Source organism: Furipterus horrens, unplaced genomic scaffold, assembly GCF_987537825.1.
Source record: "Furipterus horrens unplaced genomic scaffold, mFurHor1.1.pri manual_scaffold_5, whole genome shotgun sequence".
Lineage (NCBI taxonomy): Eukaryota > Metazoa > Chordata > Mammalia > Chiroptera > Furipteridae > Furipterus > Furipterus horrens.
In genome coordinates this window covers 11,397,082-11,421,043 of record NW_028327175.1, presented here as the reverse complement: position 1 = coordinate 11,421,043, position 23,962 = coordinate 11,397,082, and the positions used below count along the sequence as shown (strand labels likewise).

The 23,962-nt window shown below is 42.4% G+C and overlaps 2 protein-coding genes across 2 annotated transcripts in view; both read left to right on the top strand.

The window, feature by feature from the left end:
* The window catches only part of SPEF2 (sperm flagellar and cilia associated 2), a 154,156-nt gene that overhangs the window by 119,663 nt on the left and 10,531 nt on the right, over window positions 1-23,962 (top strand). The window contains exons 30-33 of the mRNA XM_090276176.1: window positions 8,762-8,868; window positions 9,544-9,726; window positions 15,884-15,976; window positions 22,846-23,025. Of these exons, the coding sequence (XP_090132302.1) occupies window positions 8,762-8,868; window positions 9,544-9,726; window positions 15,884-15,976; window positions 22,846-23,025 (563 nt within the window). The remainder of the gene's footprint in view (window positions 1-8,761; window positions 8,869-9,543; window positions 9,727-15,883; window positions 15,977-22,845; window positions 23,026-23,962) is intronic.
* Window positions 5,298-7,352, top strand: LOC150008200 (uncharacterized). Its single transcript, XM_090278883.1, is given in 6 exon segments — window positions 5,298-5,624; window positions 5,753-5,970; window positions 6,073-6,281; window positions 6,368-6,491; window positions 6,580-6,740; window positions 6,743-7,352. Coding segments are annotated over 6 exon segments (999 nt in total). The 5' UTR covers window positions 5,298-5,522; the 3' UTR covers window positions 6,928-7,352.

The window sequence follows — 23,962 nt, the reverse complement described above, 5'->3', positions numbered from 1 at the left end:
CATTGTATTGACCCTAAAACTCTACAATGTCAAAATAGTCTTAGTTGAAGTGATAACAGTTCTGAAACTATGGAGCAATTGGCAGAAATTCCTGCTTGAATTTGAATATTGTTATTATCTCTAAGCTAAAAAAAATGAGCATTTCCCTATCCTATTTCATATATACCAATGCAACCTATGGTATTTGAAATGCAAACTTCAGGCTCACTAAAACATATTAAAACAAGATGAACAGGTGAATTTTTTTCTAGGAAAAAAGCATACATATTTGCACGTAACAGTCGTTATGTTACTAAACCCTCAGTAAGATCTTTTAAAAAATTTGTAAGTAGTGTAAATATTATTAAGTTATACTTTATAACTTTTAATTATTCTACATAAATAAAGTTTTACAAGTAAATAGATCATCTTTGATTAAAACAAGTGACTGGATATTTTTAAATACTTGTGAGTAGATACTGTCAGGGCATAAATGGCAAGAACTTAGGCATTTTTCTGCTGAGTATTAGCTAATCTACTTGAAAATTGAAAGTCTTCATTAAACTAATTCTTACTAAAGATAATGTAAAATTGAAAATGTATCATATACTGTAATGCTTATATTCAACATTTTCCTGGTCAAATTCTGCTGATAGTGATGTTTCTAAATCTCCTTTGGTAAATGTAGCAATTAGACATAAATACCATTTCTTTATATGATTGTTACAAATACGCTGGGGGGGAAATGACCTTATGTGTGATAACCATACAAGGTCATGCAAAATACAATGGAACAACTTATTGTGCTAACATTTTTTGCTGTACCTAGTGAAAATTCATACTTTAGTGTCTTAAGATTTGCTTAAGTAAGAGGCAGCCACTGAATCAGTAAGACATTGTGTTCCATCACCTGTCTCAGGAATCATTCCCACAAGCTCCTCCTAGCAGAGGGGGGATTCAGTGAGCATTTTCTGAATTAAAACAATAGCCAATACCGGCATGGCATCTGAAGCTGTACATCACACCCCATGCTCGCATTTCCATGTTAATTCATTTCCTACCCATGGCTGGATGCGTGAGAAGACTCATCTACGGGTAAGCAGAGTCAGACAGCTCTTTTCAAATCTACCTCTTGCCAAATGATGGCAGTACGACCTTGGGCTAGTCATTTAACCTCTCTGTCTCCTTGTCTTTGTCTGTAAATGGGATAACTAATACGGTTCTTACGAGCATTAAAGTCACAATATACATAAAGTGCTTAGAAAACATCTGGTACATAGAATGTACTGATTAAGTGTAATATAAGCCATTGTTACTGAATTCCATAATCACAGTAATATATCATTAGAAAATATATAGCATTGTACAATATTGATGAAAACTATTCTTATTATTATCCAGAATGTTAGCTTAGCATCCTGCAGGTGCATATACCCTAATAGCACTCATAGCATTATCTTAGAACACTTCCAGAAAAAAATTACATCACCTGGTAGCATTAAACCATGAAGTACATGGCTCCCTGGGGACCGTAAGCATCCCAAACAAAAACACTCATCTTGTAAACTCTGGGTAGGTACCTCTTGTCTCCAAACAGCAAGTGCCAGGCACATCAGGAAAATGGCACTCCTCCAACAGAGGCAATTTGGAGTCTGTAGGAACTAGAACACTTCAGCAATGTTCCTCCACCCCCACTTAAACCATAAGAACTCCTCTTTCTTATAAGCCCGTCAGTACTCCACACAATGCCTGCAGAGACACAGTTAGTTCATCGCTCTTTGGGCATCTGCAGAGAGGCTGGCTGGAGAGAACACTGTCCAGCAAATGCTGTGACCTCACTCCTTCGTCAAGAGAGGCAGCCTGTAGTTGTTCAAAATATTATTATAAAAACTGACAAGGAGCCCTCCTGCAATCCCCTCTCAGGGACCCTTAAAATCAGTGACTGGTCTCAGAGACAGAAGACAGAAATGCAGAACTCTAGGATATAGTAGCTAAGCTGATCCTTCAGCTACTTCATTTTTTACAGATATTCAATGGAGAAAGCAGTTATTGCTGCCTGGGTGGGTCAGCATAGGAGGTAGCTCATAGATTTGGGGACAGAAGCTTCCAGGAAGAGAAAGAAGCAGGGGGAGGGTATTCCAGGCACAGGGGAAATGGAGCAGACATTGGTATTTCTGAGGTGGCTTAACATATTTAGGGAACAGCAAATACAGCAGTTGCAGCAAGAGGCAGGAGGTGAAGACCACAAAGAGGTTGTGGTCAAGTCACAGAGTCTCAAGTGGCTTACAAAGGACATGCAAGAGAAGGTTATCAAAGGTGTTTAGAGCCAAGGGATGTGGAGAATGGATCAGAGAGAGGAGGAGGCTGTGAAAGAGCAGCAGATGCTACTCAAGCTACAAAGCCTCAGCGAACCAAGAGGCAGGGGGAAGGGCACCTGGCTTGTTGCATGGAAGAAGCAACTAGAAAGTTCTGTGGTTTTTTCTAAGGTCAGCGTCCCTGAGAAAAGTTATTAAAAATATGATAGTATATATTTGCAGGTAATTAGGCCCCATATTTGGATTTGAAATGTGATCAAGTTTGCTTGACATCTACACAAATCAAGAAATAGGGAAAGATTTATTAGGAAAGGTATGAGAAAAGGAGAGTTGATGTTATTTATTAATGGAAGCATCTCACCAGGTGGCAGAATCTAAGGATCATAGCAAAAAGGAGTGTGGGCCCCCATGTGCCTTATGGTTCCCTCAGTGGGTGAACTCCTTCCACTGGGTCAGATTCATATCACAGAAATGCAATTGTAAATCTAGAAGCCTTTGGACCTGGTAAAACTGTGGGCAGAGGTTTAGGTGTCTTCAAGAAGAACCATCACCTCACAGAACCAGGGAGTTCACATTGGACAAATGAATATCTGTGCTCAGAATTCAAGATAACACCTTCTGGAAAATCTGTCCACAAAACTGAAAACATCAAAGCTAACTAAATCATTAGTGAAAGTTCAAGTCCTTTCCTTTAGCAACAAGAGACTTCATTCATTCATTCATTCATTCATTCATGTCTTCACCAACATTCGTGGTGTAGAGCAGGCAGGCCCCTGGTGCTGAAGGCCATGTGGGGACAAGTAAGCCAATGTGTAGGTGAGAGACCAAAGACAGTAGGTGTCAACTCCAAGGGTGGAGACCCATTTTAAGTGAAAACAGTAATAGTTAGGATTTGAAAAAATGTGTCCTGTTTTAACAACAACAACTGCAAAAAGACTGATTAAAAGGCAAAATAGAAGCTAGATGCAAACACGGTAGGAAAGGCAGAGGCATATTGACTCATAGCAAAGGTTTTCAACTAAAAGACATTAAGAGATATGAGATCAAGAAAATCAATTAGGAAAGGAGATTTATTCCTAAATACCTACCAGGTGCTTAGCACCACTCTAGACGTTGTAGACACACATGAAGCAAGTGTGTTTCTGCCCAAAGAATTTGAAATCTGGTTGTGGAGTCAAAGCCGAGGCCCCCAGGCAGTGAGATGAAGTGATGCCCTAAGGATGTCCACAGGAGGCATTTTACCGTAACATCACACACGCACATACTCCAACTTCTCATCGCACCGTGAGATGGGACAGTAGAGTGACCAGTAGTGTCACAGAAGGTGCAGGAGGGAGATGGGTATGTGTTCTAGGCCCTCTGCCTTCAGAGGGAAGCTGGTATTTTAGGACTTTGTTTGGTGTAATTCTCCTTTTTTCTTCTTCCACCCAGATAAGTATACAGTCCCCTCTCCAACAAATAAACAGGTGTATGTCACAAATTAGCCCTTTGGGGAAAAGAAGAACAAGAGGCATGAAGCGCAGCTGTCTTACAAACTGCCTGGGATGGGTGTCACAGCCTGATGCCCTTTTTGTAACAAGCTGGCTCTCCGGCTGCCAGAGGAGGCAGGCCTGGCACGGAGGGAAGAGCCATCCAACGCAAATCTGGCAGACTTGCTGCGGTGCATGCCCTGTTCTTCTATCTCACCACAGGAAGGAAATAACAGCAAAAACAGTGTCCCTGGAATGCATGGAGAAGTGGATTCTAGAGTGAGAAAGACCACAGGCCCCTTTGCCCTTACGAGCAAGCCATAATAAGGAAGTAGGTAAACATGGGGGGCTGTGGAGTAAGATGCCTGCTAGGGAACTCCAACTCCACCACTTATGAGCACTGTAACATGGGAAAAATTAACTGACCTCCCTGTGACCTAGTTCTCTGACCCATGAAATGGTGATAATAGTAATCAGTCCATTTTATTCGCTCTAAAGTAAGAATACTATATTATAAGGATTAAATTATATAAACCATTGAAAACACTAACCGGAATGCCTGGTAAGTCGTAAGCACTCACTGTGCCTTCTCCCAGAAATAATGATCGAATGTGGGGGGTGGACATTAAGCAAAATGGAGGGTAGACATTGGGGAGTACTTAAAGTAACAATGTGGAGTTATTTTAAAGGCAGGGATCCTCCAGACCACATGAATTGAGTCACCGAAAAGCAGGAAAAAACACGCTCACTTGACCATTATCTTCCAAAGAGGAACAATCAATTTTTTAAAATCTGGCTGAAAAAATACCCGTGGCATATATATGATGAGATACCAAATCTTATGTTCTGTGGCCTGTGTCGCAAGCATGGAGTGAAGTCAAGGGGACATGAAGTGAACCTGTCTTACGGCACTGGCAACTTCAGGGCCGAATTTCTCCAAGCGCATCATCTCAGGGAAGCACGTGCCAAGGCCTCATTAACGGAAGCAATGAATGGCTCTGCAGTGAACAGAGCCGCCATGGAGCCGACCGTGAGGACCATGAGCAAGGTCACCTTCATGAGGGTCTAGAACTTGTTCTGATCATGCCATGCCATGCCATCGCCAAGACTGGACATCCCCTCAGAGATTTTTATCTGGATGTGCAAGTTGGATGATATGAAGGGCATCGATATTGGCCCCACACTCAGAACTAACAAATTAGCAAGAACATTTACATATCTTATTGCCGAAGGAGAAGGGAGAAATCTGAGAAAGAAACTGGAGAAATGCCTGTTTTTCTCTGTCGTCAGTGATGGACTCTCAGCCAGCTTGGAGGAAGAAGCTGAGCTTGACTTTGTGCAGTTTGCACATGGAAGGAAGGTGCATTGCTAACTCGTTGCAGCACAGACAGCAGAAAGGAAGGCTCCTCTGTCCGTCAAAATTGCCACTGAGAAAACTCTAGAGAGAAGTCTTCAACTTAGGCTATGGAACCAAGACGAGACAAAGAAACTGGTTGGTTTTGGATGTGATGGCGCCCCCGGCTCCGAGAGAGAAAACAGAGGGCTGGCCCTGCTTTTAAGAGCAATCCACCCATGTGTGCTGACTGTGTATTGCTTTGCACATCATCTTGAACTACCTTACAAGGTGGTATTCTGGAGTGTTCCCCTGTTAAAGGATGTCAGAGACCTCCTTCGCAGCGTCTATCACTTCTATCACAGTTCTCCTCTCCATAAGCATTCTCTGAGAACGGTTTCCCGAGGCCTGCACCTGCGCCCTGTCATGCCTTCCCAGGTGGCAGGTAGGAGGTGGCTTCAGGGATTACAGGCAGCCCTCAAGAACTTCCTCAAGGGATATCCTGCCATTGTCCAGCAACTGCGTTCAGTAAGTAATTTTGAAATACAACCCTATTTTCGTTTTTCAGGATAATAGAAAATATTTTATTGAGCAATTGGAAATAATAATTTTAAGAAAGATAGACTACTATTTTATTCCCAACCTGTGCCACACAGATAGCTGAAGGCAGAAGTGACAGCGGTCCTCGGGAAGCCGAAGAACTTCTAGAGATCCTGCTCCGAGCAGACATTGTTCAGTGTGTTCGTTTCCTGGTGGATGTCGTTCATGAGCTGAGCATTCTGTCCCATGTCAACCAGAACAGAAAGTCTTCCATTGCAGATGCATTTGCCACCTTCGAGTCAACCCTGGAAATGCTCAAAATGTATCAAACAAGGTGAGGCATCAGCGGTGAGCTGAGGGACCTGGGAGATCATTTTCCAGGTGCTTTTTCATTGAATGCTTTATTTGGGGGTGGAGGGGTTTTGTTTCTCCCCAGACCAGGGCCCAAAGAACACAAGGTAGATCCAGTCACCCCCTTTCATGGTAACAGCCTCAAAGGAAAGGGAAACATGTCTGATGTGAGAGACATGGTTTTAACACATCCTATCAAGAGGCTGCAAGGCTGCTTCAGAGATGCCAGCCGAGATGTGGTGAAGGCAACAGTGATTGGCAGCTTTAAACTGTGGCCCACAAGGATGAATCAAGGTAACCTATACGCACTGACTCTGAACCAACAGTTCTCTGATTTTGGTCTAAATATGCGTGACTAGTTGTTTGTATATTGATGACAGATTTTGGAGAAAAGGAGGCGTCCATCCTGGTTGCACATTATAAACCAGTATTGGAATCTGCCAGTGTGCAAATCGATGAAGTAGTCACCGAATGGAACGTGCTGAAATCAGGGGTTTATGAAAGGTAAGCATGAGTAAACTAGTTGATATTTATAAATATTAAGTAAAACTTGGGAATATCAATCTTTCACATTTTTCATTTTCCCTCCTAGATTTCAGAACATCCACAGATTGACCTGGGATCTTGTGAATTCAGCTTGTTTACACAAGCATCCAAATATTCTGAAACTAATGGACCTTGTGCTGACCCTCCCTGCAAGTTCAACAGAGGCAGGTCGTGGCTTTAGCCAGATGCAACTCACTGAGTCACAAATGCCAAGGTCAAGGCTGATAGCATGCAGGGTCTCCTGATCATTCAGTTGAATTCTCCAAACAGTTACAACTTTGACCCCAGGAAAGCTATCCGTTTATGGAGTCTGAGAACACCATCTTCAGCTGGTGACACAAGATCTAAATCGGATTGCTCATCAAACTCAGAAAGCCATTATGAAAGTGATTAGTAATATGACAGATGTTGACTTCATCATTGATCGTAGCAGAAACAAAAAAAATTTGTTTTCAAAAGCCTGAAATTTAAAAGTAAAACCATCACCAGTCTTCACATCAAAGGCAAAAGGCATTTGGTATCTTCCAGACATGCAAAGCAAAAATCTAGCAACTCGTATTCTAGCAACTTCCTAATTCCATTTCTATATCCACATGTCCTTTCACAGTCTTTGGGTTAGAGGTGTATATTTCTAAGCAATCCTGTTATTCTGATGTCATCTTTCGGAGAGTTATATGTACAGATCATATCACTATATGCCTTGTTCTTTTAAGAAACAGATCAAAATACTTATAAGACTTAATATGAATAATAATAATGCAAACTATTACATTAGTAACTTAAAATATTGATTACGTGTCAAAATAATATTTGGATATGCTGGGTTAAATAAAATATATTATTAAAATTAAAAAGAAAAAAAAAACAGATCAAATATTAAAATAGTTTCTACATTTCCCACTCATGCCCCCAGGTAAAAAACTGCTATGTAACTGAAAATATTGTCTTACAACACTTTGCTTGCGCTGTGGCTATTAGAAACAGTGGAAATATTTTACACTTCTATTATAATTTTTAAATACTTTCAGCCTCTTCATGGTCTCGAAAGAGTTTATTTATGGTTTCACATTGAGGAACACGAATGATTCATTTCTAACTTCTCTGAAAATTCTACTACCTGGGAAAGTATTCTCATTTCTGTTAAACTGAATACTTAGGTTTGATCAAAAAAAGATAAAGAATCTACTTCTGAACAACCTTTTGTATGGCCAGTCATATCAAAGAAAGAAATATTCTGCTCTTGCTACCCAGAAAATTACCTTTCAAATCTCAAAATTGTATATTTGGTTTGGCTTAAACCACTGAAATTTTAAAAGGATTATTTCATGTTCCTAAAGGTTAGAGAAAATGATATAGTTTATTTTAGACTTATATAAATGCTAAAAATTTAGATGTAAAAAGAAAACTTTGAGATGCTACGTCTATGTTTTTTACTCTTTGTATTTCTAAACAAAGAAGAATAGCCGTATACTCTGGACCTGAAAGATACTCAATACATGTAGGAGTCTCTTCTGACTCAAGGTACCTCTGCAATGGGAGTTAGCCATTTTTTAAGCAGATTCATTTATTCTGATTTCCTATTTCTTTTTAAATGTATGTGCATGCAATTTGAAATGAGAAACAGGCAAGCAGATCTCTCTGTTGGACAAGGTAAAATAGATTAGTATATAAGAGCAAAACATTTAAAAGGTTAGTAATCTTTTATAAAATACTTTGAAATAATAAGCCAGTTTTATGATTAAATGAACTCTTCCAGTCCAATAATTAAACAATTCAAATCTCCCTACATTTATAAAAACAAATATATTCTGATGTAAAGAGTAAAATGAAGGTAAATGTATTACCTTGATCACTGTAGTGATTTGCATGCTTTTGAAACACCTTTATCCCATATTTATCAAAAGATTTTAGTATTGTGCCCTATTGTATAATAGGAAAACTCAGAGTATTTTTTTTTAATTCAACTGATTCTGAGTAGAAGTTCAAAAAAGACTCTAAACTAAAATATAAAGTCTCATTAACTTGCCCAATCTATAACAATTTATTACTCAGTCAAAAAAGACATTTTGACTTAGCTGAGAAAAAATAATGAGAGAGCACCAGAAGATTGACTATTGTTTTCATATTTTCAAAATGTCTTCTGCTTCTCTAAGGATTACCATTTTAAGTAATATTAATGACATGATTCCCTGTCACCTAATTGAAAAATATTTTTCATTGTATTATAGGCATAATAGGAAATAAAGCATTCACAGATATTCTTCTTGACTTGGTCACCCTGAACCTCGGGACAAACTACCTCCCGAGTAGTTGGATACACCTCACTCAACCTGAAGTAAGTGTCAATTTTGTTTGGGTTTCCAAGCTTCAAAAATGTTTATTTGATCCGTAAGTCAATAGTTTTAAAATACCCAATACTTGCACAGTATCTGACATTTAGTAGTCAACCAATAAACATTGAAATGAATGAAGGAATAAACTTTAACTTAAGACACATGCTCAGTATTTGAAGAATGAGTCAGGATGCAGCCAGTCAATGAAACATTACAGAGACCACGAGGCTGCCTGATGGAATTATCCTAAATAGCAAAAGTAGATGATTCTGGCAGTTCTTGCTTTGCATCATATTCTGATTCTTAAGAATGTCTCAGAAAGCAAACTGGTTGAAGAGTATTTCCCTTGGGGCTGTGGGGCCCTCACACAGCCATCACTATCACTTCTACCCTCCCCTGTTGACAAGTTGCCGTCACCTGGAGACACATGTACAAATTCATTGTGTAACAGCGAGCAGAAGCACACACGTCAAAGAGGCAAAAGCTGAAACAGTTCCCAGGTTCTGCTTGGTGTGGAGTGGTTGGTAGGACTCCAGAGAACGTAAGTCACAACCAGCTCTAATCACCAATCTGAAACCCTACTTTCTCCATCTGAATCCTTCACTAGAAATGAGAAAAATTGAGCTTCATGGTAGAGTCACGCAAACACTCTAATGGCATTTCCTGTTTTCTCCCAGTTGCAGGAGTTAGCATCTTTATTAACAGTAAACTCGGAGTTTGTGGACTGGCGGAAATTCTTGTTAGTGGCCTCGCTGCCTTGGCCCATTCCCCTGGAGGAGGAGCTCCTTGAGACCCTGCAGAGGTTCAAGGCTGTTGATGAGAAGCAGTCGGGCACCCTCACCTTCGAGCAGTATATGCAGGTTGCTATCCACTCCTAGTGGCACTGATACCAGACTACTTTTGGCCTAAGAAGTGAATAGAATGTAACTGGTGACCTTTACCAGAGAAATCCTGGTAGAGAACAGAATCCAGACTGCAGAGGACTGAGGAAATGATGAGGTCTTTTGGAAGTGAGGATGAGAAAAGCCAACTCATTTTTGAGAAGTTAGAGTAAGGAAGGAGTGAGTGAAATCCCATAACTAAGAAGGGCCTGCATTGTTTGTCCTGTCTAGTCATGGATTCATCCTCCAGCTCACCATTTCACATTGCTGGGAGACGGACACATTTCTAAGGTGCCAGCGTTGAAACGGGGCGATGCCCTCCAGCTGCTCGTATCTTGAATGTTATGCCACCACTGGAAGGTCATGCCCCTCCTGCTTCTGTTTCCTTCCACAATCAATGAACAGAGTGCTTATAGCAAGCCTTGAGGTTCTCACGCTCACACGGCCGATCAGAAAAAGTGCTCAGCTGATTAGGCTCTGATTTATCTCCCAAGAGGAGCAATTTATGAATTCTATCACTATCCTGAACTTACAACTTGTAAGCAAGTCTTACTCTACTTTTATTGTTGGCTGAAGACTTTAAACAGTGGGCACTGGGCAATTGCCAGCCTCCACTATTTGCAGTGTGTGCCAGTTAACACAGGATATTGATTTAAACATCCTTTTTCACCAACATGAGACAAACAAAGGGTGCTAGTGATTTTTACCTGAGTGCTGAACCAAACCCAGAAAGTTCCTTAAGGTCCTTTAGCAGAGGTGTGACTTTCCTAGAGAAAGCTGGGTGCTGCGCTTCTGTTGAAACTCAGAGATAATTCCTTGGGTGCTGCCTGCGTTGCCCACAATCCCTGTGCCTTGGGGTCCCCAGGACCAGGGGGCCAATTGGAGAGGTGCACTTGAGCATCCCACATCATGACTTTCGCCGACTTCCAACACTCACCAGCTCTCTCTCTCTCTCTCTCTCTCTCTCTCTCTCTCTCTCTCTCTCTCTCTCTCACACACACACACACACACACACACACACACACACAGAGTTATTTTATGGAAAAAGTCAAAAGAGCTACTAGGGCAACACTTTGTAAGATTTACTGAAAATGTCACATTAGAGCAGTAAAATAGTATAACTGCATCGCTGAGATGAAGTTTTCTGGGAGAAAAAGGCTCTCTACTCTGCTTTTTATTTCGTCTGTCTTTTTTCTTTCTTTTCTTTCTTTTTTTTAATTTTAGTTTTTTTTTATTTTGACTAATTGCAAGTTCACCACAACAGCCACAAAAGAGTGGGCTGATTTCCCCAGCTTCTGAAATGGAAGCTGCAAGGTGTGTGCAGTCAGCAGGGCTCCATGCTCGTTGGAGCCACGGGAGCGTGAAAGCCCACGTGCCCCGACCCCCAACCCCCTGCAGCCGCTGCAGGCTGCCTCTGCGGTGCGCGCACACTTACTCCCACTCGAGCCGGATTCTTTTGATGTTCGACTCTCAGCTCCTCTTCTGTCGGTGAGAATGCAGGTTACTACAGGCCAAATGAGTCAGATGTTCTAGTATTCAAACAGTGCAGCGCTCATTTTCTAAGGAAAAGAAAAAAAGAAAAATTATTTGGCCATCTTTCAATAGGAGCGCACTGAGGACATTTCCATATTTTCAAGAGAAATCACCTAACTCCCCAGTGAGGCCGGATGTGGTGGGCTGAGCCTTGCTTTATCGATTTAAACCCTACAGCACAAGTTCACGTTTACCATTTCATATTGTAAAAAAAAGTTCCATGGATGACTTTTTAAAAACCATAAGTTGTTTTCCGACTAGGTTATTTTTTATCTTTCTAATGTGGCCCTCTTGTGGGTGAAACATTTTGAAGCAGTTTTCCAGTTTATGAAATAGTATACACTTTTGGACAACTGATACACATGAGCCATTGGTTTTAAGACTCAGGGAAGATTTCTGTGCATTGAAACTGCTGGGTGCGGGCCTGACAGTGGCTGAGCATTGGGCGGGAGGGTAGTGATCCTACCTCCGCCTCTTTATTTCCCTCCGGCTTTTTTTTCTTTTATCATTTCCTCTCTATGACTGGTTTTCAGCAATTTGATTATAGTGTTCCTCAGTGTCGTTTTTCTGCTTGGGGTTCACTGAGCTTCTTGAATCTGTGGGTTTTTAGTTTTTCTTAAAATTGTAAATTTTTCAGGAAATTTTTTCCAAATACTTTGCACCTTTTGCCTTCTCAAAATCCAGTCATGTGTTTATTGTCCCACAGGTCACTGATGCTGAGCCCATTTTTTCCAGGCTTCTTTTCCTCTCTCTTTTATTTTGCATTCATTTCTATTGCTGTGTCTTCAAGTTCACTGTTTATTTCCTCCACAGAATTCAATCTGCTATTAACACCATGCAGTGTATTTTTTCACTTCAGGTACTGTACTTTTTATCCCCAGAAGTTCAAGTTGGCTTTATTTAATATCTTTCATTTCTTTCTTCATTATGTGCATGTTTTCCTTCATGCCCTTGAACAAGTGAAATATATTGAGAAAAGCTAAGTGAATGTAACTTTGTCTGTTCGTTTTTATCATCTGTGTTTGTTTCTATTGGTTGATGTTTCTCTTGGCTACAGATCATATTTTTTAGCTTTTTTGCATACCTAGTAATTTTATATTGGTTGCAAGATATTGTGAATTTTATATTATTAGGTGCCCAGTTTTGTATACTTTAAATATTGTCAGACATTCAGTAATGTTACTTGGAATCAGTTTTATTATTTCAAGGTTACATTAAGATTTGTAAGGATGTGTCAAAAATCATTTCATTATATGTGTGAGGGTTAATTTCTGGGCTCTTTATTCTATTCTATTGCCTATACATCTATCTGTATGCCAGTATCACACTGTTTTAATAATGGTAGCCTTGTAGTAAGTTTTAAAATCAGCAAGTGTGAGTCCCTAAACTTTGTTTATCTTTTTCAGGATTGTTTTGGCTATTTGGTGCCTTAAAATTCCATATGAATTTTAGGATGGGGCTTTTAATCTCTCCAAAAAAATGTCTCTTATATTTTGATAGGCATTGCATTGAATCTGCATCTTAACAATATTGTCTCCCATCCCATAAACACAGAATGTCTTTCTATTTATTTAAGTCTGTTTTACTTTCTTTAAGCAATGTTTTCTAGCTTTCACTGTGCAAGTCTTTCACGTCCTTGGTTAAGTTAACACCTAAGTATTTTATTCCTTTTGGTGCAACTGCAAATGTAAATGCTTCTTAATTTTCCTTTTAGATTATTCATTGTTAGTCTACAGAAATCGAACTAATTTTTATGTGTTGATTATGTACCATGTCACTTTGCTGAATTCATTTATTAGTTATAACAGTTCAAAAAAAGAAAAAACAATCTGCAAGAGTGGGTCCAGAACAGCCTTTAGGGTAGGCCTAATCAGGCCCAAGTACTATGGCAGTATTTACCCAGTGCCTTACATATCAGGAGGTCCTCTCACTCTTCCCAGCCCTGTGTGACTGTGTGAGTCTCAGGAATTGTTCAGCCTACTCCCTTACTGTGGTTCTTTCCCCAACTTATGGTATTTTACCCATCCACAAAATGGCTCATCACCAAAATGTGAGGAGATCCCTCTGCGGATCTCAAGGCCCATTGCCCTCTCTCTCTCTCTCTCTCTCTCTGCCGCTTTCTAGTATTATGCCCTGAAAATTCTAGCCATCTTCGCCCTCTTCAACCCCAAAATCTGCCTTGTCAACTGAGTCAGACTGCCAGAATCTACCTAGATGCCCCTCCTAGCACTGCAGCTGGAAACTCCCTCCAAGCTGGAACAAGAATGGGCATTCTCTTCTGCTTTCCTTCCGTCAGCGGCTACTGTACTGTGTTGTCTATTGTCTAATTCTGAAAACACATGTATCATATGTGTTGTTCATTTTTCTTGTTATTTAAGGCAGGAAGATAATTCTGAACTCTATTACTCCATTACATTCTAAAGCATAGATCCTACATGTGCTCCTCTTCTCTCTATTCTCCCAGAAAATGCTACTTACCCTTCAGATTAATCACTGGGCAGTGCAAAAGCCCTCACATCCAAATCCAAGGCCCATACCGAACCTTAAGCTGTTTCTGAGTCTTCTTCCTCAAAGGCTTTCACGTAGCCAGCATCTCTCAGCCAAGCATGCCTTTGTTCCAAGTGAAAGTAAAACCTGGTCCTCACCTCTGGGGGCTGCATCTCCTTACCAGCTACTCAATGTCATTGCCGCCTTCTTTCAAAGCACAGGTGACTCTGAGAAGGAAAGAAGGCAGAGACCAGAGACCAGAGACCAGAGTCAGGTTAAGTAAGCCAGTAGCTCTGGCAGTAGCAGTGCTGAGAGCAGGTTGTCACTATGGAAGATGGCACGGGAGCAAGAACTGGCAACATAATGCTTATGTAGGTGAAGTGCTTACCATGTCTAACAATTAGCCTTAATAAGGCACAGTCTTTGAACCCAAGGAATTTCATAACTGATTTTCAACAGCGGACACGAATGACAACACCCAAAGGAATGAACTAAATGCCAAGCAAGTGTGTGGTGTGAACAACAAGTCAAATTAAAGTTCATAACAGAGATCAAAGAGGGCCTCCTGGCAGAGGTGTGATCCAAGCCAGGGCTGTGTAGTTTACATGTGTGGACAGAAAGTCATCTCAGGTAGGAAGGTGATATGAGGGAAAGACTGAGAGTAGGAGACGGTCTGAACAAAGACCGATATGACAAGATTAAAGTTTTGAGAAGATTGGTATGGTTGCATAGTACAAACTAAAGCAAATGGAAGGAAGAATGGAAGCAAAAATAGCTCTGAGGTTACTGGGGTGGCCTGTGATGGAGCAATGAGGTTCTTCACCAGTGTCGCAGCGTGGGAATGGAAGGGAGGGAGAAGTGGACAAGGCATTGCCAAAGGGGAATCGATGGATGTCGTAGCTGCTGTTAGATACAAGCTGAGAGGCAGCGATTTCAGTAAAAAGTAGGCCTTCGAGTTCTTGACTCACTCACTCACTAAAGATCTTCCCACACCAGCATCGTGTGCCAGCACCACCCTAGGCTCTGAAAACAGACAGCAACACGGGCGGGATGTGCGGCATGGGCACTGCTGTCGTGGGTGCAGACTCCTCCAAAACACTGCTATGTCAGCAGAGTCTAGGGCAGTGACCTCCACGCTTCACCCCAGGTTCCAAGTTCAAATACAACCAGCGTCCCTAGTGCGTGGATTTTCATTTATACATTTTATGTGTGTACTACTCCACCGATACATCATATATTGGGTTGGCCAAAAAGTCCGTTCAGTTTTTTCCATAAAATAAAAGACACGTTTTTTATTTTCACCAATAACTTCATTGATTTTGAGTATGTTGGCTGTCTCCAGCTATTGGCTGCTAGTAGGTAGAGGCCAGGGGGGCTGATAAACACCATCCAATACATAAGACAGCCCCGCAGCAAAGAATTATTTGGCCAAAATTTCCATAGTACCTAGAAACTTCTCAATCCACTTTTAACACATTCGATCAGTCACAGCCCCTTCTTGATACACTGCATAAATCATTTTTAGTGTTTTAATTGAGTTTTTACCTTTCTTGAAATAATAAAATATAATACACAGAAAGTATTGCAAATTTTCTTCCATATTCAATGTTAAAATAGCTGCACAAAATTCACCAATTTTGATAAGTTTTTTTTTTAATGCACTCTGATATGACAGCTGTCACAATACAATCTAAAAGAAATGTTTTGAATCAAAGTTGAAGACAACTAAGCACTACTAGAGCCATTTGTGTGGAAAACTGAGCAAATTTTTTGGTCAACCCAACACATTATCATTTTTTAAAAATAAAAATTACAAAAGATTCATTCATTTACTGATGGACACATAGGCTGTTTCCAGCACTTGGCGATTATAAATAATGCTGCTATGAACATAGGAACAACAGTAAAATAAAACATAATAATAATAAAAAATTACAAAAGATTCAGACCAAAATGCATGCGAATGTTAGTAGTAGTGTTTTCTCAGGCATCCCCATGGTTTCTTCAGCCTACTTCAGAGACGTGCACAAAATGGGTTCAATCTCTGTGGCTTTTAGAGGAACAATTACATCTCTGTGTAATACATGAAAATTTTTCATTTTTATTTTTTACATAGGCCGGTCTGTGGTTTGCAGGGGATGAAGATCTAAAAATTCCCGAGAATCCTTTTGAATCCCTGCCGTTCAATAGGCAGGAGCATCTTATAGAGGTAATTACCGAGATCTTTAAAAACTTCAGGACTGTAACACTGATCAATTTCTTTGTCTGTTCTTCCACTTGTGTAATGTGTTTCAGACACCCAGCCACCCCCCAGTTCCTTTGCCGTGTCCCCAAAGTACAGACATTAACACCCACTAAGCAGCAGCACAGAGGAGCCCTGGGGAAGGAGGCAGGACCAAACTCTTAGAATCCTACTGTTAACTCTCTACCTGACCTCGCACAAGTTCCACAGCCTCTCAGGTTTCTCATCTGTCAAGTAAGCTAAGATGTCATCTGTCAAGTAAGCTAAGATGTCACCACATTTGCCTCTAAGTGTCCTTCCGATTCTGAAAGCTTAGGATAAAAACTGTCATTTTGCCAGTATATGAGTTTCTTCATTTCTTTTTGACTTTGACTAACATGTACAACATACCAAGGGTTTACATGCAGTATTACCCATTGGATTTTTGTTATTATCAAAAATCTGTATTATTATCAATAGTAATTATTGATGATAATATTATAATGACAGTGGTAATATGTTGATAATAATAATAGTGTTAATATTATTATGACCTGGCTGGTTTGGCTCAGTGGATTGAGCGTCGGCCTGCGAGCTAAGTGTCGCTGGTTCGATCTTCCAGTCAGGGCACATCAGAGAAGGAAAACTCTGATTCCAAAAAGACCTCTGCTGCCTTGCGGCATACCTCTTCAGGGGAAAGGCTAAGGGAGTAAACCCCGACAGAAAATCTGGAGCCGGAGTCCCTAAGGCGGTTTGATGTTGTAGTCAACACCGGCAACTCCTGCGGCGCACCTGAAGCCAAGCTGTATTGACTCCGTCTTTCCCTTGGGCCCTTCAGCTGCGAAGAGAGGGGGGGTCTGCTGCATGGGCAACAGCAGACCCTCCATATCACCCTGCCCAGGCTCTGTAGCTTCAGCTTCACTGGAGAGGACACTCCAGCGTCATCACAAGATGTCGATTCAACACGGGAGGAGACAGCTACCGTGTCACTCCCGAGTCGGACTGCACAGCCATTCTCGGTGGTGCAGATAGACTCTTAAGAAGCTACACCATCGTCTCTAGAGATGGACGGCTGCCGATGATGATGAATATTATTATTACCTTCTATTCCTGAAGCCACAATAGAAAGCAATACCTTAAAACGAAAAAGTACTCTGATTTCAGTGTAAATGTTTAAAATATTAAAATATGGATAACACAGCCAAACTCAGTAAGATTTGAGAAGCGCTGAATAGTAGATTTAGACATCACAGCAAACTATGTATATTGATTATTCAATTTCCAGCCAGCCATTACTCCAAAATTGCAGAACATAATTGAGTAGGACTCCAGTTATAATCTCAAAGTGAGCAATTTTCTTCAGTTGGATGCTTGTTTTTTTTTGAGCACCTCTGCTACATGCTAGCAGGAGCACAGGGAGGAGGAGAGGTCAAAGAATTACCCTGAGAGTCCAGACAAGGGGCTGGCAGCTACAGGAGCAGCATGTTGTTTTAGCTGTTGCTGGTTTTCCATGATGTGAAACTGGGGGATTGAGATCCATTCTCCTGTAAAGCTTTGGGAGACTGGCCATCTCCATAGGGTTTTGTGAACCAGCAGGCCTCATAGCACCTTCCTTTCCAGACAGAAGTTTTTAGAATGTCAGTCGAGGGCAGAGCCTTTTAGTTGCTCACCCAGCTGGCTAAAGCTGGAAGTCAGCCAGCGCAAGTCAGCCCCCAGGACCATGGGGCAGCGAAGCAGGAAAGGGCCTCTGGGATCCCAGGAAGGGAGTGGCCCCAACCTGTTGCCCGGACTGCTGAGAAGTGACAAGGAGGAAAGGGATAAAGTTTAGGAGCAGAGGCAGGACTACGAGGCCTGATAAAGAGTGTTCTTATTGGGCACAAAAATGGCTGATGGGTGTGTATGCGTGTGCATGCATGTGTGTGTGTGCTCCTGGTGTGTGTGCATGTGTGTGGTGTCCAGAGGACAGGAAAAGAGCAGGGAGTGGTGTTTCCCTTCCCTCTCTGCCTCCACCTCTGGATGCACAGCATTGCATAAATCTCGATGCTCTGGCACGGGGATTGGAAACCCAGGTTCCACTGCTGACAGATTCTGAGGTCTTGGTGGAGTTACCTAACCTCTTTGTGCCATTTTGGTCCCCCTTGGATGGGCTTGCCATGGGGAGTCAATGATTGATGCTGTAAGCATTAGCTGAACAGACACTAACCATGGTAACTACACGTGGCGAAAGAACGGTTAGCAGGTTAGCAGTTACTGTACTAAAGAAAGACGTGTACAGAGGAAGCATGAAGCAAGTTTACTCTGTCAGCTGTAACCAAAGAGAAAAGACCAAGTCGGGAAGAAACAGTGCCCCATGAGGAGGGGATTCTGAGGGCCCCTGGGCTCTGGGCTCAGTTTTGTCATGGCTCACTGTATTACCTGGGTCATGTCCCTTCACCTCTCAGGGCCTCTGCATCCTCTCAGAGAGAAGGTTTGGGCTCCAGCTCCCCTGCTTCGTCATCTGTTTTCTGTGACCCAGGGCCTGCCTCAAACCACATCCAGCAGGGGCCCCTGGGGACAGGCCATAACCACTGCCCAAGGGTGTGGATGACTCAGAGTCCAGGCCCTGGATGAAGGGCCCAGCTACGTCCAAAAAAGGAGCCTGGAGATAAGTCTGTGTTGCAATCACATCATTGTCACCTGACAGTGACAACACACGACTGACGAGGTTCAGTACCTCCTGGCTTCCCAGCTTTCCACCCACTCGATACCCAGAGCAGCTCTTCCTCTGAGTAGCTACTCCAGTATTTTTAAAACCTTTACGGATTTCCTGAGAAAGTCAATTGAATTTTGCAGTATTCAAACAGGTATTGTCCTAATCTCTTCTCCACAGTTCTGCCCCTGTGCAGTTCTTCCATTACTCTGTTAATATCTATTGAAGCCAACCAAGCTCATGGAGTGAAGTACTAACCATTTGCTAACAAATCCCAAACATCTATTTCAACCCTGAACCTCTTTCAGATGTCAGACTCCTAGATGCAACTGCCTATTTGACATCTCCACTGAATGTTCTAGTAGACATCTCGCATTCACCATGTCCACAAAGTACCTGATCTCCCATCCCCACCATCCCACCATCCCCACGTCCACCTAAAGCTCTGTCCATTCAGCGTTCAGTCACTAAGGCCAAAACCCAAGGAGTCACATCCAATCCCGCAGGAATTCCTGGTAGATGGACTATATCTAGGATCAGACCCTGTCTCCCAAGGCCATTGCTGGCACTGGAACAAGCCATAGTCAACCTCACCTAGATGACTGCAAAAGCCTCACGATATCTCCCTGTTCCTCCCTTTTCCTGGCTCAGATCACGGGCAGATAGTGGCAGCCTCCACTCACAGCATCCCACAGTGCTGCCTGTTCCTCAGAGGAAAAGATGAAGTTCTTAAGTGGCCAACGTCACTTTGCACCTTCTGACTCTTCTCCCTCCGTCACCCCATCTCTCACTGTCTGTCCCTGCCCACTCTGTCTCGGCTGCACTGGCCTACTCCGTGGTGAGCAACGTGAAAGGAATGCACTCACCTAAAATGCTGGCCTCAGCAGTCCCCTCTGCCTGTCACGCTCTTGCGTGGGATGGCCTAAATCCCTGCCCCCTCCAGATCTTTGTTCAAATTTCAGCTTCTCAATTCTGCCATCTACCCCCCTTTGTTTTCAGTTCCCCCTTTTTTTTTGACCTACTTGTTTCTATTTTCATAATTATTATATAATTTACTTAATGTATTTTATTTATTCTCTGTGTTCTGTCTTCTCCTTCTAGAAAGGAAGCTCCTCAAGAGCAGGCATCTTTCTCTCTTTCCTGGTGAATACATTTTAAGCATCTAGAACAGTCCATGACTAGCACATTATAGTTGTTCAACAAGTACTACTCAATACCTATCGATTGTCTCGCAATTTTTTAAGTCGGAAGTCCAGGCATGGCTTAGCTGGGTTCTTTGCTCAGGGTCTCACAGGGCTGAAATCAAGAAATCAGTGGGGTTATGACATCTGTGGTCAATTCCAAGACCGATGCCAAGACTGGCTTCCAAGATGGGTTGTTGGCAGAACTCAGATCTCTGCAGCTGCAGGGTTGAGACATGCCAGGCATGTGCCCTGTGAGAAGCTACCCACTGTTCCCTGCCACGTGGCCCTCTCCACAGCCTGGCAGTTTGTTTCTTCAAAGCCAGCAAGAGAGCATCTCTCCGGCTTCAAATATCTCCCTTAAGGCCTGGGTTCTTTTTTTTAAGTGCTCACCTGATTAGGTCAGGCCCAGTACAGGCTCCCTTTTGAGTAATTCAGAATCAACTGATTAAGAACCTTAATTGTTGCAAAATCCCTTACCTTTGCCATAGAAGGTAACCTACTCATGGGAAGGACTTTCCCATCACATTTACAGGTTCCACCTGTACTCAAGGGGAGGGGATTATACAGGATGCCTATATACTCCAGGGTGGGGGGAGCCTTTGAAGCTACCTTAGAATTCTGCCTACTACAATTTTTATCGTGTTATTTTTGTCGAATTTATTGGGGTGTCATTGGTTCACAAAACCATACAGGTTTCAAGTTTTCAACAAAACATCATCTGCACACTGCACTGTGCACCCAGTGCCCCAAGCAGGATCTCTCTCCAACTCCATTCAGCCCCCTCCCCCTTTGCCCACCTCTACCCAGCCCCCACGCCCCTTTCCCTCTGGCCATCACCACACTATTGTCTGTGTCTCTGTGTTTTGTACATATATTTTTTGTTAATCCCTTCACCTCCTTTCATCCAGTCTGCCAACTCCCCTCCCCTCTGACAATCGTCTGTTTGTTCCATGCATCGATGCCTCTGTTTCTAATTTGTTCATCAGTTTATTGTGTTCATTAGATTCCACATACAAGTGAGATCATATGGTGTTTGTCTTTCTCTGACTGGCTTATTTCACTTAGCATAATAATCTCCAGGTCCATCCATGCTGTCGAAAAGGTAATATTTCCTTCTGTTTTACGGCAGTGTAGTATTCCACAGTCAACATCATACTCAACGGGCAAAAACTAAAAGTGTTTCCCTTAAGATTGGGAACAAGATAGGATGTCCACTTTAACCACTTATTTAGCACAGTACTGAAGTCCCAGGCACGGTGGTCAGACAAGAAGAAAAGTAAAAGGCATCCGAATTGGAAAGGAGGAAGTGAAACTGTCATTACTTGCAGATGACATGACATTGCACATAGAAAGTCCTAAAGACTGCGCCTAATTTTAAATGATCTTAAGAACACAGCAAGACTTACGTTCTTTGGATGTCCAATTCATTGGTTTAATAAGCCTGTGTAGTTACAGAAAGTGTCCGCATATTGACTTATTTTATTTTTGCACATCTTCTTTCAATAGACCATATTCTGCTTCTTTGTTAACAGAAATAATCATGTATTGTATCTGAATAGAATTTATCCAAGCAATTCAGTAGAAATACTACAAATATTCAGTGATTCACGTAAAAGAAATGAGAGCTAAACACCCAAGGACAATGTCCTCACCTGTTAGTGTCCATCCTCCTCTACTCCTAAACTTGCTGGAAATCTCTGATGTAACTCAAAGGCAAGTGAGAAGATAAAGAAAACACATGGTCCTGGATGAACCCACCAGCTGGATCGTGACCCCTAGAAAACACCTGAAGGTGCCTTAGCATCTCAGCCTAGCTCCGTGCCTGGCTCACAGCAGCCCCTCAGCAAATGTGTGATAAAAAGGGGGCTGAATGAATGAACTTACAGAACACATCAGCCCCTAGGGTTCTGTTTTGCTTTGTTAGCAGAACAGATTTCATGCATTTTATCTATGACAGATATTTTTGTTTAAATTTTTATCCGATTCGTCAAATGTCAGAAATTTCTTCTAACTTCATGTATGTCTAGTTAAATTTGCTCATAGTTGTGAGGGTTGCTGGTAATAGAGAAAAGTGCGGGATCAAAGCACTTGCTTCACAAAGTGCAAGCCAGGACCAGCTGCAATGGAATCACGTAGGAGCTCGCTCACCCTGCGGAAACTTAGGCTGCTCCAGAACCACTACCTCATTAGGATCTGCATTTTCAGAAGATTCTCCAGGTCACTGTATGCTTGTGTTTGAGAAGAGCCAGTCACCTCCCCAAACAGCACCATGCTGGCTTTAGGTGTGACCTATGTGTCCAGGCTTTGGCCTCATCTTTGTAAGGCCCCAGAGGATGTCAGGTCCCCAAGTCCTAGCTCCTCACACTCACAAATGCACACAACACTGTTCATGGAGCTGACAGTCCCGTCAGTCCTTAGAGTGAGGGAGAGACTTGCCAAACAAACTGATGCTCAACACTCAGCACACTCTCTCCCTGGAGGTGAGCCCACGCTGGAAGACATCACATAACTGTATTATGAAGTTCCGAGCAAGGTGGGGAAGCTTAAAGAATGTTCATGGCTAGAGTCCTGGTGGCTTTAGGCATTGTCTCCTTCCCCTCTCCCCACCCCCCAGAGAGAGGGATGCACTGAGGACAGACAGCGTCCTTGCTCCTGCGGTCCCCTTTCACAGCTTTCCGTGCTGGCCCCACCCTCTTTAGCAGCACAGTCTTTCCTAAGTACGTTAATATCATTGGTGAGCACATGGTTTTCTTTACCATTAGAATTTCAAGCCCTATTTTTTTATGTTTTGTTTTTGCTTGTTTGTTTTTCTACTTAGCATACTCTTCATTTAGTACCATTCGTTATGTTCGTTTTACTGATTCGGTCCTCAGAAAGTGACCTTATTCTAAAGCTGCTGGAGGAAGGGCTTCATTGCCTAGCCATCCCCTAACTACCGGAGTACGTACATTTTATGTTTGGTTGAAATTTCTTTTGTGTGACAGTTTTTCTTTAGGCTATTTGCTGACCGTGAGAAGGATCCCCCCCTGCTTGACTACACACAGATGCTGCTTTATTTTGCTTGCCACCCAAATCCTGTGGAAGGGGTCTACAGGGCCCTCAGTGTGGCCATTGGGACTCATATCTTCCGGCCAATCAAAACGGCTACTATTCCTGCAGAAGAGGTAACTGAGTTCCAGAAATGGACAGGCATCGGGTTCTGGAGGGGGGCGGCCAGAGACCCTAAACTTCTGACAGCAAAGACTGTGTTCTTTTCATTTCCCTGTTTTCTTGGACACCTAACACAATGTTGTACATATACATACCAGGTCTCCAGTAAAGCCTTACTCAATGGGATTAAGAACTGGGACCTGCCATCCAAAAAAAAAAAAAAAAATGCTTCTATAGTAAAATCAAAATTTGCTCGAAGTTCCTTGGTGGAATCCAAGCGTTCTCTGTACGGGACAACCTTTCTCTTGCATGACGTGCTAATCCTGATCAATGAGAAAGAACTGGGTATCAACCTAATCTTTTTGTCACACTTCAGGGAAATTCTATGTAAATGAATTCAGGCCTTAGACACACCCCACATGTATGTAACACTGGTAGTGTTTCAGGACAAAGCCCAGCCACCTGAAATCCACAGGCACTTTGAGCCACCTGCATCCAAGGACAAAGAACTCATGTTCCCCTTAGATTTCTGGGGGTTGGCATTCTCTGGCTTTTTCAAGTGAAAAAGCCCCAGAACAGGGTAATTAATATACTTATTAGGTGCCCACTGACATGATTTTTTAGTCTTTCCCTGATCTTTCAGGGACAGAGCTGTGACCCTCATGATGGAATGCTTCTTTCTGTCCTTCCTTGACAGACTCAGAGGGGAGGGGTGCTGTCCAGTCCAAATTTCTCAGATGTCCTAGCTACACTTCTTTTCCTTTCCTACATATTGTCAAAATGGGGTATGCCGGGTCCCTTGGGGGTGGGGGGAGGGCAGGGATGGGAGATTCCTGTGACAGCTTTCACATCTGGGAAGACGGAACTCTCTTAGAAACAACCTTAAATTGTGTCCCTGAGCAGATGCGCAGGCTGTCCCTCCCCCCAGCCCCCCATCAGGGCCCGACAAGG